Genomic DNA, 16,581 nt, shown 5'->3' on the forward strand with positions numbered 1-16,581 from the left:
GCCGGTGAAGCTTCTTCACCGACATGGGGGATCACCAAAGTGTTCAAAGGTTCCCATGTGTCTGTTATATCAGTTGACTTTGGAACAAACGGAAGGAAGTCAAACTCCCCTACCGCAGGTGGACTTACCTCATCGTCAAGACCAGATGTAAGTGTCTTATTCGGGCGAAAGTCAACTCTATCCAAGGCATTTCTTTTCTCTGAACCCCTAGAGATACTTACTAAAATCTCCGGTGTTATGTTCCCACTGCTTTCCCTTATTTGTACAATCAACTGGACAAGCCTAGCTTTTATCCCATATATCTGCATCAATTCTGTAGGTGCCGCAAAATTAATGCGCACCTTCTTTGGCCAGCTAGTCTCAGACATACTGATTTCAGAAAAATCCATCTTTTGGAAATTCTGAAAATTACCTGAAAAACAAAAATAAACAAACAACTATATAGGACACAGACCCTCTCACCTTTAATAAATCAAGAATGTCCCCAAATTTAATTTAAAAATGGGCCAGGACAAGGGGGGATGCACAACAGCTTGGTAGAGGTCACGATGATCCGCTCCTGCAATGTTTACTTGTTGTACTTCCGGCCTAGCGCATGCGCAGTTGTCTGTTTCCCACGCCGACTTCTGCTGCAACATATAAGGAAACTACTTTTTGCAAAATCTATCAATAAAGGGCACCTTATTCCCTTTACCGATCGATTTGAATCGAAATCAGCTGCTGTCAAAGCTGCACAAAGGATTTCTCAACGTTGGGTCAGCAACCGTCACGGAGCAGGTGCTTGCAGCTTTCTTCTTAACTGACGAAGATTTCAGGCGAAATGTCCGTTCTCGCTAACTTCTGACACCATTAAAGTGACATCCAGTAATTGTCAGGTAACTTACCGAGTCTATCTCAGGTTGGATGACACTTTGTAGTGTTAACGTGTGAATAACGCACTCAGCTGTATTCGATAGTAGTCCGTAATGGCTGGCTCTCTCTGTGAGCGCGATCCCAGCATGCAACAACTCCCGCCCTAGACTGTGTCCCATATTTATGCCTATTTATAGAACAGTCGGGTTCGACGTCTACAACAATGCAAATTCTGCAAATATTGCAAAATATAAACCAGAAGGAACAAAATTAAATAATATTAATACTATTATTGTTGCGATTACACGTTAGAATATTCACTTTCTGAGTGTCAAACGAAAATCTAACAGAAATATGACTCGAAGGGAAAAATTGTCAAATCCGAACCCATTGCACATTCTAAAACCACCTCTAAATGCCTGACCCTGATGGGCCGTGCAATAACAATGCGTATTTTCCAGAATATGTATTGGATATTATTTGGAAAAAATATACCTGAATTGTCTTCAGTTAATATGCAATCATTGTCTCAAATGTTTGGCTTTGGTTTTCACCTTGTCTGCGGGCGACTAAAGTTTAAATACAAAACTTAAGTGTCCATTCGCTCCCAGTTATTTTCGTACTTATCCCTTTTCGTACTTAGCTTCGATCAATATAAACTGTCAGATTAGAAGAACTATATGTGTACTTGAAAAATAGAGATGAATTGAAGTGCTGAACTTCATAAATTATTAACAAAACGCAATAACTGTGGCTTTTAATTACTAATACCGGATCAACCCATAACAATGAAATAGGGGATTATGGAATAACGCATGTATTTAGAGTTAGGAATACTATCATAATAATACAAATCGGATTTTACACCTGCTTTACCTGTTTTTGGATTTTACTAAGTAACGTTAATACTGATGTATTTAAAATAAAATTATCGCTATCTATTAATACTGATGTATCTATTCTTCCATCACAAACCTCATCGTCTAAGGATATATTGTTATTATATTGCACTCTGGTGAACATCGTTTTATCAAATAATGCTGATCGAGTTTTTCTTTTGTACATATGTGAGAATTTTCGATTTTTATCAGTATAAAGATAGTACCTATACTTTTCAATTATGAAAAAAATACTAGCGATCAAAGAATTTTTGTATAGAAGATTTAAGAACGGATATAACACTAAACTCTTGATTTGATCATTGTAAGCATTTTGTTTAAGCTTTTCTAAATTTCCATTTAGTATCACTAGCCATACCTATCAAACCTTTGACAAAAATGTAATTTCCTGTTATAATTAGGTTTTAGCGGAACTAATTAGGGAGCTTACAAGGGGTGTTCAATATGCAATGTTACTCCGTATGTAGTCGCTAGTTATTTTTAGATGCGGGTTTCGATCTATTGGGAACACAATGCTATATAAATTATAAAAAAAAATCGGCAGGTTCAAGTAAAAATATAATCATTTTAGTGAGATGTACTCGGGTATACTGGGACATAATTATAACTTAGGTTTGTCCTGGGCGTCCAGAGTCTCAGAAAAGTAGAATAACTTGTAAAATCTCAAAATTTTATCATTTTTTCTACGAGGTAAATCAATTTGTGATGAGTCAGCGTTTGTTTTAAAGTATTTATAGCATTTTTAATTTTACAACACAGCTAAAAAATCTAAACTCCAGATTGATTCCATCTGTAATGGGTGTTGAGAGCGATTAATCAAAGTTGTAAGAACTAGTTTCGTAATCGAGAATTAAGATACTAGTATCAGCTTAAAATACAATAACTTTTTAAACGATGATTATCCCACCTGACACTATTGCAGAGACTAATTGTACTCACCTTACCATTTTTCGAGTAAAACTATATATACTCAATTTAAGACTGTTATAAACATTTTATTTTAGTTTTCATATGTTTTTGTGAAGATCATGATTCGTTTTAACTGTTTAAACTGAAAGTTAAATATACATATATATATCATTTGTTGGGATCTTGGAACTTTATGGAATATTATATAACACTCTTCAATATTTACCTTGAAAATTGAAATGTAAATAAAATGACTAATCACTTATCTTTTAACCATAGAGTTGGTTCATTTTAAATGTTGTCATGCAGATGCAGGTAGGATTATAATTTGTGATTAGATAGATAGATAGATTTATTTCAACATAAAATGTACAATTTACATGGCGACTTATAATTAAAACATACAATCAAACAATAAACAAACATGTATGAATTAATATAGCCATGTCAATCAACATTATATGTTAAGGATTACACAAAAAAGAGTTAAAATAAACTCTTATTTCCATTGTGGTCCTTAAGATATAGTATTGTATGACATAGGAAGAATAATTTATCACAGTAAAAAAATAATCACAGAAAAATACCCGAAGATAAGTTTGTATAAAAATCCTATGCTTAAAAATGATTGACTAGTATAAAAAATGATTGACTAGTAAAAAAACACAATGCAAAAATCTATCTATAATGCAATCTAACTAAAAGTCATATTAAGCTTAAAAAATGTTCCTTAACCTTACGTTTAAATGAATACATGGTTGTGGCATCCCTAACATTTTGTGGCAGACTGTTCCATAAACAACAACCATTATAAGCAAATGTTTTTTTCCCAAAACCTTTGACCACTGGGAGAGCATATCTCTTACTATCTGACATTGAAAAACCTGTACCATCAAGGGAGGCATTTGCCTTTGCTCTGAACCTTGTGGGATAATCATGAACAGTATTGATAGGGGTAAAGTGTTCACTTAAATATGAAGGAGCAATATTAGAATTTATTTTATAAACATGACAGAGAGTTATTTGATTAACTCTACTTGAAACTGGTAACCAGTTAAGACGTGAAAAATGCTCAATTCCAATGTGTGACATGGGATTTAAATTCAACACAAAACGTATAAGTTTATTTTGTGTGACCTGTAACTTGTGTTTTAATTCCTGTGTTAAACTATTAAACCAAGTAGAAGAGGCATAGTCGAAATGACATTGTACAAGTGATGTAACTAAGAGCTTTTTTGTGTGCAAAGTGAGGAATTCACTTTTACGGTAGAGGAATTTTAACCGAGCATTGGATTTCTTAATAACAGACCTAGCCACTGACTCAAATGACAAACTTTGATCAATGGTTGCACCAAGATATTTAACTGAAGATTTGGATTCAATAGTTTGACCATTGCAATTTATATCAAGATTACCATGTTTTTTTAACCTTTGTACTGACCCAAATAAAATAGATTCTGTCTTACCAAGGTGAAGAGATAGTTTATTACATACAAGCCATTGACTGACAATATTCAGATCCTGACTTAAGAGATTTTCAAAAAGAGATTGTTCTCTTGTACTATTATTAATAGATACATATTTTGCTGAAACACTTTTGCAGGCTTTATTGCACTCCAGAATATTCTATGTTATGTAATGAAAACACCTTTTTCAAATTTTCGTATGCATTTTTATCTCTCTCAGATTTATGTTATTTACATGGTATCTTCTGACTTATTCAAAAATAATTCCTTGCTGCTTCGATGAAATCTACGATCAATATTCTGTGCCAAGAATTAATGAATTATACCTTAACCGTTAACTTCGGTGTTTATATGTTATTATCTAAGAGACTAACGCATTTAGAACCTTTATCGGAAGCAATAGCGTATAATTAATATATTACACTTCGTTTATTTCTTATTCTGATTTTTCAAATTAATTTTAAACCTTTGTTGTTTTCCTAGGTGGTGCGAGACCTGTAAAAGATGGCGTCAATATTTGAGCAATGAGAGTAAAATGCAGAATGTTTGTTGGGAAAAGATGATGTCGTGGAAGTGGCCGTTAGCATATGAAAGTATTGCGGGAGTTTTCATTCCAGCGTCCTGGGCAAAAACAGATCTGCAAGATATTGCCACGTTGTGTCATATATGGGAAAACTGCAAAAATGAATTCATGATTCGTCCATTTGTCATTTCCAATCTAAGAGATTGTAGAAATAAATTTGTCGCTCACAATCCAAAACTTTCTGTCAATGATGTAGAGAAATCGAGAGTATTTGATGCTTTGAAGGATTTGCTGAAAGTTCCAGATGTTCAGTTACATATCAATGCTCAAGAATGTCTTTCCGAACTTGCAAAAATTGAAAATGGAGACACACTATCAGCATCTCTTACAAACATATTCACCTCTTTAAGAGAAAATAATGATGCCGTTGAAAACTTACAAGACACCATTAATAGGGTAGTGTTGTCACAAAATGATGTAAAGAATGCAGCGGAATCAGGACAAGAGCAACAAGTCAGTGCCAATGAAAAGCTTGGAAATATACAAAATATGCAATATGAATGTAGTGAAACACTTGATGGTTTGCGAAATGATAGTGAGACTGTAAAGGAATCTTTAAATTTGTTAGGCGAAACACAAAACCGAATTGCATCGGGTATCAGTGACTTAGAAGACAGACAAACTGAGGCGAATGATAAACTGCAGGATTATCACAATATGATGATAAAATTGTTGATGAAGCGCCAACAATCTAAAAAGGAGGAGACGTTCGTGAAGAAAGTAATCTTATCAGCAGTTCTAGTAGCAGTCATTTCAGTACTATGTTACAACGGTAACCTTAACAAACACGTGGACAAAAGCTTGACCTCAACAGGTACGTTTGCCAAAAGAATGTTAAAGATAGAATTGTTTCTAAAATATCAGCATAAAGTAGACATTTCAAATCAACTGTAAAGGAAATTATTATTGTTGTAAATATTTTAAAATGATTTTTTATTTCATGTATAGCAGTTTGTATTTTAACTGGCTGTATTTTAACACTGGCTCTACTTCTTATTTCAGATTGTATATCAGAGAATTATAAGTATCCATTTGAGCAGGATATGCCACTTCTTGGATATTTTCGTGATCATAAAGAAATTGTAGGGAGAGAATGGTTGTTCGAGACTTCTGAATTGAGATTAATTACACCACACCAAAACTCCAAGGGAATAGCACTGATCGCCGAAATGGGTTATGGGAAATCCGCTTTCGTTTCTCATTTACTATGTTCGAGGGAAGGAGAAAAAGGATATGGAATAAAATCACATGTAGTGGCATTTCACATTTGCAAGTTTGATGTAGAAAGTACCAAAAGTGCAGGGCGATTTATTCGACGGTTAATTGGATTTTTAGCTCGGGAAATTGAGGAGTATGGAAATATTATTTCTATATTGTCCGATTATAACATTATTTACAACATAGAAACTTGCGATAATGACCCAATAGCTTGTTTCGACCAGGGTATTATCTTTCCATTAGAAAAGCTTTCACATGTTAGTAACTTTTCATGGATATTTATCATAGAAGCCCTTGATGAATGTTATTTGAAATCTTCGAGCAAAAATCCAATCATGGAGTTATTGTCAAACCGAATAAGGCAGTTGCCTGTTTGGTTCAAAGTTTTTATAACGTCAAGAAACATGACAGATCTTTATTCAGTACCACACTTAGAGCACATTCATTTGCTAACAAACGAACCTAGGAATATTCGAGACATACGAGAGTATATTAAAACAAAATGGTTGAACTTAAGTTTTTATATACATGACAAAGAACTTGAAGAATTACTGAAGCAGAGCGAAGGAAATTTTTTGTTTGTTGTTCACGCCATTCAGTATATGGTTGCCTCTGGGAACCAGAGTTTTGTGATGTTACCTTCAACACTTGAAGATGTATACGAATTAAATTTTGACAGACAGTACGGTGATATGTATTCGTTTCAAATTCCAAAAATAATATTTGAAGTTATTTGTGCAACAACTTATCCTTTAAAATGGGAAAAAGTACTAGATGTCTTGTTAGTAAATAATGTAACCACTTTGGTACAATTTAATAGCCAAATTGACAAAATGTCATTCTTCCTTCGAATGGACAGTACTGTAACTATAATTCATCAATCTTTATATCGATGGTTAATCAATGCACGAAACAAAAAATACAGGATTTCGTTAAAGGCTGGACATGCATATATGTCACGCTATTTGTTAAATAAGGTTTTGAAAAATAATGATACGGATTTAGCAGATTTATCTATCCATGTGAGCGAAGCTTCCGATGATAATTTGACCAAACAATTCCTGGAATTAAAGATTTTCAGTTTTAATATAACAAATGTGAATGAATCGTTACATAACGTGATAAGTAAAACGTCAGCAGTTATCCCTCTTAAATTACTAATAAGTCTTAACCTGGACGTTAACAAAGTAAAAGATGATGGGACTACCCCAGCTTTTGCAGCTGCAGGAAGAGGAAATATGGACCAGCTTGAGCTACTGCAGGAAAAGGGTGCAGACATTAATTTTGTAAAAGAAGGGAGTGTTGTTGTTGACTCTTATGATATATTGAATAAAATAGATGCTATAAAACAAGGTCGTTACTATGGTTATGGACTTATACACGTTGCTGCTAGACATGGACATCCAAACGTAGTCCGTAAACTTCTTGAATACAGTAAAGAGATGACAGATTGGAAAACGTCCTTAGGACAGCGTGCAAGTGATATTGCTTGTGAAGTCGGTAACCTAAAAGTAGCTCAAAGTATTACCGAATGGACCAGTGAAATGCTTATTGACTGCATATACTATGCCTCTAAACGCGATAATGTAGATATAATTCAGTATTTGATCGCACGTGAAGAACAAATAACCTTAGATTGCATTTCTGATACACAGTCCATTGGTGCCATACAGCAGATACAAACTGATGACTCGACTCACTTGAAATTGGCATCTGATTTTTATGTAGAGAGACGTCCTGTCTATCACAAAGTATATCCCCTAGACAAATGGTGGATAGTAGCTAAAGAAACGCCTCTTCTTGCTGCTATTAGAGCTGGCTCGGTAAAAGCGGCTTCACTTTTAATAAAGCATTTCCCAAGTATATTGAACTGTTCTGATTCATTTGGATATTCACCGTTATTATTGAGTGTAATGAAAAATCAATATACCTTGTTGCCTTTACTGAAAGATCACATTTTCACTGAGAGATGCGAGAAAATGCCACATCACATCCAGCAGGCATACCACAAAGACAATAGTATGTTTTTGTGGAACTTTATGAAAGGGCCTTGTTTAGTCCTGGACGGTCTGAAAGACATAGAAAAATCATTTTGTTCTAGCCGTGCTTCGTTTGCTCATTTTGTAGCAAGATACGATAGAAAGGATTTTCTGAGATTCGCTTTGCAAGAAAATATCATTGCCGACTGGAACACTGCAGATGACGAAGGAATTTATCCCATTCATTACGCTGCTAGATATACGAATGTTGATTTCATTACTATTGTATCAGCAAAATTTAATCTTAACATAAGCACTATCAAATGTAGAAACGGATCCACTGCTTATCATATTACTGCAACAACTCCATCTTTTATAAGTTTATCTGCACTGACAAATGAATTCAGAGACGTTATTCCTGATGTGAAGGATGAAAATGAAATGGGAATTTTGCATTATTCGGTTTTATTCGCTAAAAATTTTAAATATCTAACGCACGACTATCGAATGTTTCTGCAAACAAACTCATTGTATATTTGCAAATATCTTGTTGAGTTATGCAAACACAACATTCAAAGAACTGATGTATTTGGGAGAAACATACTGCATTATGCTTTGATCAACGGCCATTTTTCTATAATCGAATATATAGAAAGTAAATATGGGTTTGAATTTAGACAAATGCTTAGTCATTTAGATGTTAATAACCAGACACCAGTCCATTATGCTATAACAAACGTTGAGGCGGTCGGACAAGATCCAACAAACGACATGATTATTGGTGCATATTTTGCTCCTAACAGTGAGTCCTATTTTTTGAATCAATTTGAAAGTTGTTTTGTCAAAGCAGAAAGTTGTGTCGGTTTACGTCAGGCCTGGGAAATAGCATTTATATTTGCAATACGGAGACTTTCACCTGCTGAATTTCGATCTTTCATAGAACCAATTTTGTATCAATTTTTAATCAAAAGCAGGGACGTGTCAAATGCTATTTTGATATTTCACAAACATTTGACTGATGAAATTTTGCGTAAACATATTTTACAAAGTTTAGATACAGCTGAGCAACCAATGGTACAGCTTTTAAAAGATATAGCTAGATACAGACCATCTGTATTTAATCATTGTGGACAACCATTGAAATGGTCGCCTTTACATTATCTAGCACTGAAAGATAAATGTCTTCTGACTGCTAATGTAGTTGCTCAGCTTCGAATGGGTGAAAAATATAATAACTCTACTTGGAAAGTTTTTAATTGTACTGATGAAAGAGGCTTTACTGTTTTTCATTATGCAATGATGAGGGGTGATTTTGAAACAGCGTTTTCTCTTTTGGGTGATATGGAGAAAAGTGATGTAGTAAATATTGTGGAAGTGATTATGATAACGATATTGCGTAAACAGAGATCGTACCAGCCATGCAGTAATATAGCATATACCAACCAAAATAATTTGTTCATGCATTATACACGGTCAATGTCAAGTCCAAGTGTACAAGAGGAAGACGATAAGCTTATATCTTCTTTTATCAGAAAGTATAGAGACGTTTTACAGCCAACAAACTTTTGCAAAAATAATTCAAAGACATTGTCAGTTGTTCACTATTTATTCACTTGCGAAATGAAAAATACACTAAAAACAGTAGTTGAAATATATGGTCGTGAAATTTTAAACTGTATGAATAGTGACCAGTTTACGCCACGATATATTGGAAAATTGTTCGATTATAAAGATCTTGACGAATTCTTTGATGGTAGTAAAGAAATGATGCAACCATTTCAATATGCAGAGAAATATCTCGTATTACTATTACTCAGTGATATCTTAAGACGCTACAAATGGCACGAGATACCCGATTGTGTATTCCAGCGCAGCCCACGTGTTACTAGACTATATCTAACACAAATCTATAAGGATTACACATGTATCGAGCGATACTTACATCTTAAACGTAGTTCTTTTGACAGGCGATGTAAGTCACAAAGCAAAACGTTACTCGGTTTAATAGTGTATTCGGAAGATCATACACAAATGACATGTTTTGACGTTTTAAGAATGATAAAGGCGGTTAAAACTATGCTCAACGAATTACCTACATGCATGTATATTTATTTTCATAATCTGCCATTTTACTCTCAGTTTGAAATGATTTTATACAAACGACTTGCTTTTCAGTTTTCGGAGTTTGGGGAAAATCTGCATAATTGCAACGGAACTGAACAAGGCATACACGTGACCTATATGAGATTAAAACATTCTCTTATTTCCATAAGAAACCTATTTGTTTACACATTAAAGCGGCAACGAGCACTTATAATACGTGACTATTTTGGCAATCGGATGTTTGATATGCATTATATAGAGGTATTCTCAGATAATGGTTTTGGATATCTATTGTCGAAGATGTCAATTGTGGAAAACGAAACCGAATCATTAGCAAGATGGGTCAGTAAAGAGGGATGGAAGCTTAATTATCTTAACGTTTTAAGAAAAACTCCAGCCTACAGAGAGCTTAAGGCACAGGTTGGTTTCAGGTATCGTTTAGAAGAAATATCAAAAATGGCAGGAAAAACATAATGTCCTCACTGAAAAGTGTTTATTTCAAAATGTGTATTTTTGTAAGCTGTGTTTGATTTAAGATATCGATAAAATGAAAGTTCAAAAGGATATAGCATGGTGAGAAACACTCAGACACTATAGAATTCTGGAATCAAAACAAACTACATAGAATTTGGTTATTATGATATATAATATTGTGATATATACTATCAACATTGACACTAATGGCAGGTAGTAAGATGTGTTTCATAACCAATATATGTTTGTATATTTGAATCAGTAAATGTTAAGTTCTTCCACTGTAAAATTCACTTATTAACTCACCTGAGCACGAAGTGTTCAAGGGTGAGCTATTATGGTCAGTGATTGTCCGGCATCCGTCGTCCGTCATCATTTTTCTTTAAACAACATCTTCTCCTAAATCACCAGACCATTTTTGATGAAACTTCAGAGAGATGTTTTTTGGATGGTATTCTTTAAAAATTGTTCAAAGAATTGAATTCCATACAGAACTCTGGTTGCCATGAGGAAAAGCTATGAAAATATTCTTAATAACTACAGGTCCTAGGGCTTTGACATAATCTAGTGGTTCTCTACCAAGATTGTTCAAATTATCAGCGTAGTGTCAAATATGGCTCCGCCCTGTGGTCACATGGTTTATATAGACTTGTATACGGATTTATTTTGAAAATAGTCTTCTCCAAAACCACAGAGCCTAGGGTATTGATATGTGGTATGTAAAATCATTCAGTGGACCTCTCGCAAGATTGTTCAAATCTTATAACTAGGATAAAATATGGCCCCTCCCTGGGGGTCAGATGGTTTATATTGACTTATATTGGGAAAAACTTTGAAAGTCTTCTTGTTCAAAACCACATGGCCTAGGGCGTTGATATTTGGTATGTAGCATGTATAGTAGTCCTTTACCAAGATTGTTTAAATTACACATCCCCCCCCCCCCAGGTTTTGTCATGGGGGCACATGGTTTAAATAGACTTGTATAGGGAAAAACCTTTAAAAGTTATTGTGTTAAAACATGTATAATGCCCACCCAGAGCTTGGATATTTAGTATGTACCTAGTTTTTTTCTGTTTTTTTTTTTTGAAGCTTTAGCAAAGAAATTTGTTCAAGCAAGCAACTAAACTCAGGTGGGCAATATAGGGCTTTCATGGCCCTTTTGTTAATTGTTTGTGTTTGTGTTCACATAGCTATCGGTTCCATATAGAACTTCATATATATTTTATCATTACAGATTTGAACAGATTTTAAAATTTATGTTCTAAATATCAATGTTGTTATATTTTCTGGTCCTTCGAGATCATTGATTTCAACTCAATTAGATTTGAAAATTAAATGCTGCTTAAGCCGGAGCTTGGGGTGTATGGGCAATGTTGCAATTTCCATTACTGCTCATAAACAGACTGAACAGGTTAAGTTAGCCGGACATGTCTGTATCTGAAAAGTTCTCTCTGTCTGTTCCGGGGGCTTTATCTCACTCTGTCCCTCTGGTCAGATCGCTCTGTGTCTGTACCAACAGAGGATGATTTCGCGCCTTGTGTGGCTGCAGTTGCTGTATGTAAAGCGCCTTTGAACATGTTTATCCTGAAAAGGGCGCTATATAAATCTGGTATAATAACAATAATAATAATATTTTGTGGGAATGAATTGTAACTTAACACAGTTGTTCAATGTGGTGATGTGACATGCCGTTTGCGGATTAAATAACTCTATTTTCTCGTTTTCATCAAGTATTGTCATTTTGCTTTTGAGTTAAGTTGTTGCATGTAAGCTAGTATCCATAAATAACAACTTATTCGAGTGAATTGAAACTTCCCAAGCTTAATCATTGTTATGTTACGATATGCAGTGCACATCTTCCCTAACTCTAGTTTGCTGTCTGAAAAAGTAATGTCCCTTCTTTCGACTTACAAATATTTGGTTAAGTTTCCTCTTGTCATTCAGCAGTGTACTATTGTTGAATATTTTCCCTATTGATTTATGTCAATTTGTGGATTGTTAGTGAGGTTCGTTCTGCTGTGGACTAGCCTGCCTTTTTGGGTTGTATAGCCAGCCTCTAGTACATATGGTCTTACCGTATCAAAGTGCATGTATTTTTTTTTTGGTTTGAAATTTCGACGGGCTATACAACTACAAAGAGCGTGCACGGTTATTTGTTATACATTGCTTGTGCCATTCATGATCCGTAGTGAGTAAATGGTAGCACAGTTTATTTTCAATAATCACACAAGGAGCAGTCTCCTGTGCATGTTGTAAATATCAAAGTTGAATGACTTCTAAATACAGCGCTATTACAATAGAAAAAAACCACAGCCTATTCAGTATTTAGTATGCATAATCCACTTAAAAGCTATAGCAGTTCTAATAAAAATAATCAAATATACCAATGAACAAAATATCAAATGCTTTAGAAGTCAAGTTCGGATAGTAACACTTTGTGCCCACTCAGCTTCAATGTTCGAAACAATTAGACAGGGTTCTATACGTTTTTCAGCATTGTCAGTTCAAGGACAATGCGGAACGATGAGTTCAAAATTAATATGGCACATTTTTATGTCACATGTCTGCTAGGTAAAAATGGTATAAATAATGCGTAGATATTAAACACAAAGCGGGATCAAAATATGAAAATGACAATTGTATTCCTGATTTGGTGAAAGAAAAAAAGTTGCACAAAATTAAATGTAACTACTTTTTAATAAAAGTAATCCGTAGCCGTAACCATGGCAAAAGTGAAATCCTATGTAAATGAATTAAATACTGACCTTTGTTGCAGAGACAATAATAAGAGGTTAATATACGGCTTGGTTGTGCCTTATTGCCAGTAATGGCACACCTAGTAACATAATTGTCCGAGTGATTTATTATACCAAGGGCCATTTTGAGACTAGGTGTGCCATTATTGCTAGAAGGTACACACCAGCCGTTTATTGACATTTTTTTTTATTATATACATTCGGTTCATTTTATCTTGGTGTTTTTATTTTACATATTTTCTACCATGTGATAAGAATCATTTGTACTGCTTTGTATTGCTTTCTTTTTCATCAAAAGTACCAACATTATTTGACAATCTATCTGAAAATACTTCAGCAATCTTTCACCAGCCACAATGACGTTGCTTCATGACGTCGCTTCATGACGTCAACGTCAGAACGTGCTGGCGTTCCGGTTGCACGGCGCAATTATGATTATGGCGCGTGAGCGACACTGCGCCATTACGGATCCATCAATTGAAGTCGTAATGACCGTTTTAAACGGCTTATTTTGTGATATTTTATACAAATATAGATACATTTTTATATCGTAAAAACTATTTCAAAAATATTCCATAGCACTTCACACAGTCATGGGATATTTACAAAGTCTGTTTCGTAATAACAAACAACAACAGCGGATCGCTTTTTTACGTATCTTCATAAAACATCTCTTTTTTCCTACAACTATTTTTTTTTATAAAGGTTCTGTCAGAAATTAATGAAAAAAAAATTAAACGAAAACAGAGGGTTGAATAGTTCATAATGAAATGCCAGTCAGTAGCGGTCTACTACTACCTTTAAATGGCGCATATTTGCTCTGGTCCGCACAATTAACCCCTTCTTTTCGGTTTAGATCTGCAAAACGCGCCATCATAGGAGATCGTCTCGTGTCATGCTGAATCTTTTCTAGCAGATTAAAGCACGCGTTTTACACAAAATTGTGATGCCATGTTTTATACTTTTTAGGCAGAAATAAATCTAATTGTGAAAAAAGATGAATTTACTTTGGACTTCTTTCGACCCATATTCAACCGCATTACTAGTAGTTTTAGACGGTTATGAAAGGCCACTGAATGTGGAAAAATATAACTGCTTCTTGCTCATTTTATTTTATTTTCTCTTTTGCAACTTTGTAAGTAGACCGTAACTTTAAATCTTTCACTTTAAAAGCAGAAAATCTCCATCAAATGTAATTAATTTGACCAAATATGACATGAAATAAGGTGCTACCTTAAAACATAGCTCCCTCGAAAAATCACAAGAGCCCTATAAAAATTTATAGAAGTGGTGTTATATCAATGGCTGCAAACATCTGGTAATATGTATCCGTTTTAGAAAGTTTAAATTCTGTTAATGATAATCCATACTTTCTGAATGCAATTTAAGTTTGTGATAAATCTTAGAATTATTAAAACTAAATCTCGTCATTACAGCGTCCAATCGTTACTTTGAAATACCGTATCAGTAACGCATGAACTCGGATCAAATGGACCGGTTTTTTTGTGAATTTTGGTCTTTTTCTGTTGTTCAGAAATTATTGTCAATGTCTCTTTTCTATTCGTTTTCAAACATATCTGAGCGCTTTTCTCAATTCCTTTGGAAAACCATGCGAAAATCGCAGGTAAACGATGCCGTGGTACAGAAAAAGCATCATTCCCAGTACGTTCGCCGGCAAAAATACTACATTACCACTTCTATGATATTAATGACACATTCTGTTTTTGTCATATATGATGAATTAAATTTCTTGGAAGAACGATATATGTTTATTTTCAATGAATAGTGTGTGTATTAGTACACGAATTTTTAAGCATTTAAACAAGGTATGTGTAGGAAATTGCAGAAACCTTTTATAGCGTGGTTTCATAATTTTGGCAGGGCAGGACAAGTGTGAGGGACATGCCAAGGCCATAGAGGCCCGCTGAGGCAGTAACCCATGCAATGGTAGCGAAAATTGAGGTTTTTGTCATCAAAGATCGCAGAGTGACATTGCAGGAGATAGTTATTCAGTTTACGTTTGGAAAAGCGTCGGCACATCAAATTTTACTCGCAAAATCGGGTATGAGCAAGGTAAGTGCTAGGTGGGTACCGAAACAGCTGACAGAAGATCAAAAAACATCCAGGGTGACCGTAGCAAATATTTGGGGCGTATTAACCGTGATGAAAATAAGTTTTCTAACTGTATTGTATTGTCACTGGGGATGAAATGTGGTTTCATTATCACTACTGTCGAACCTGAGACAAAAGCTCAGTCAAAGCAGTAAAAACAAGCTGGTGCCCCATCTCCTTAGAAATTTAAGTTGTCTCCTTCTGCTGGCAAGGATATGCTGGTTACTTTTTGGGACTCTCGTGGAATAAAACTGATTCATTTCATGCCAAAAGGTTAAAATGTGACTGCTATTTTCAAATGTAATTTTGAACAAAAAATGTAAGGAACAGCAGAAAAAGTTGCATCCCAGGCTAGCCCAAAAAAAATTGTCCTTTTGTATAACAATGTTCCCTCTGTTACTGCCTCAAATATGACACCAAGGCGGTTTTGATTTCAGCTGTAAATCGGTAACTCGGCAGTTAGGTCTGATTCAAGGCTCGCAGAGGGAATATAAAAGCTTTCACGAATATGCCAAAAGTGTATAGACGTATGTGGGAGAATACTTTGAAAAAAGATTAAAAATATTTTTTTTTAAATATTGAACGGTTTATTAGAAAGACCAAAATTCCGGATATCTTTCGACCGCCTCTTGTAATTTATCTATCAAAACAGTGATAAGTATAGTGGCAACTCAAAGCATAACATAATCAAACAAGGCGATTGGCCTAGTTAAAATCAGCCTACGTTTAGTCTGAAAAAAAGGGAAAAACACATACTTGTCCAAAGGAGGTAAAAACTCCAGGCTGAGATTTATCCAAGTATATAGTCTCGTACTGACAGACCAGTTCTTACTTCTGAAGTCCTAGGACGTTTGCGTGCGTGTTTAGATTTATTTCATTGCGGGTGTTTTAGACAGTTTAGTAGAAACGCATTAATATAGTTAATAGATGTGTTATTTCCTCCTAAACCTTGAGCAATTCGAAGCCACTGTTTGCAACATTGAACATACTTCACCATAACGTTACACTGTTCTTCACCCCCCGTTTATTTTATCTTTTAAAGCACTAACAAATTTTCCTTTCCATTTTATTTGGTCCGATTTCCTTCTATTTTCTACTAGCAATCTTTGTAGCTTGACGCGGACAGGGTTGGACAGCAATGGAGGAGAGAGAGAGAGAGAGAGAGAGAGAGAGAGAGAGAGAGAGAGCACACAGAAAATTACAGTTGGTGACTGAGACCTACATATTGCG

General features: G+C 34.8%; 1 protein-coding gene across 1 annotated transcript; it reads left to right on the forward strand.

The window, feature by feature from the left end:
• Positions 1-4,573: 4,573 nt before the first annotated feature.
• LOC128547465 (uncharacterized) lies at positions 4,574-12,117 on the forward strand. The gene is made up of 2 exons (XM_053520376.1): positions 4,574-5,523; positions 5,712-12,117. Exons 1-2 carry the CDS (start codon positions 4,662-4,664, stop codon positions 10,481-10,483), a joined length of 5,634 nt encoding a protein of 1,877 aa, XP_053376351.1. The 5' UTR covers positions 4,574-4,661; the 3' UTR covers positions 10,484-12,117.
• The last annotated feature ends 4,464 nt before the right edge of the window (positions 12,118-16,581 follow it).

Source organism: Mercenaria mercenaria, chromosome 12 (genome assembly GCF_021730395.1).
Source record: "Mercenaria mercenaria strain notata chromosome 12, MADL_Memer_1, whole genome shotgun sequence".
Classification (NCBI taxonomy): domain Eukaryota; kingdom Metazoa; phylum Mollusca; class Bivalvia; order Venerida; family Veneridae; genus Mercenaria; species Mercenaria mercenaria.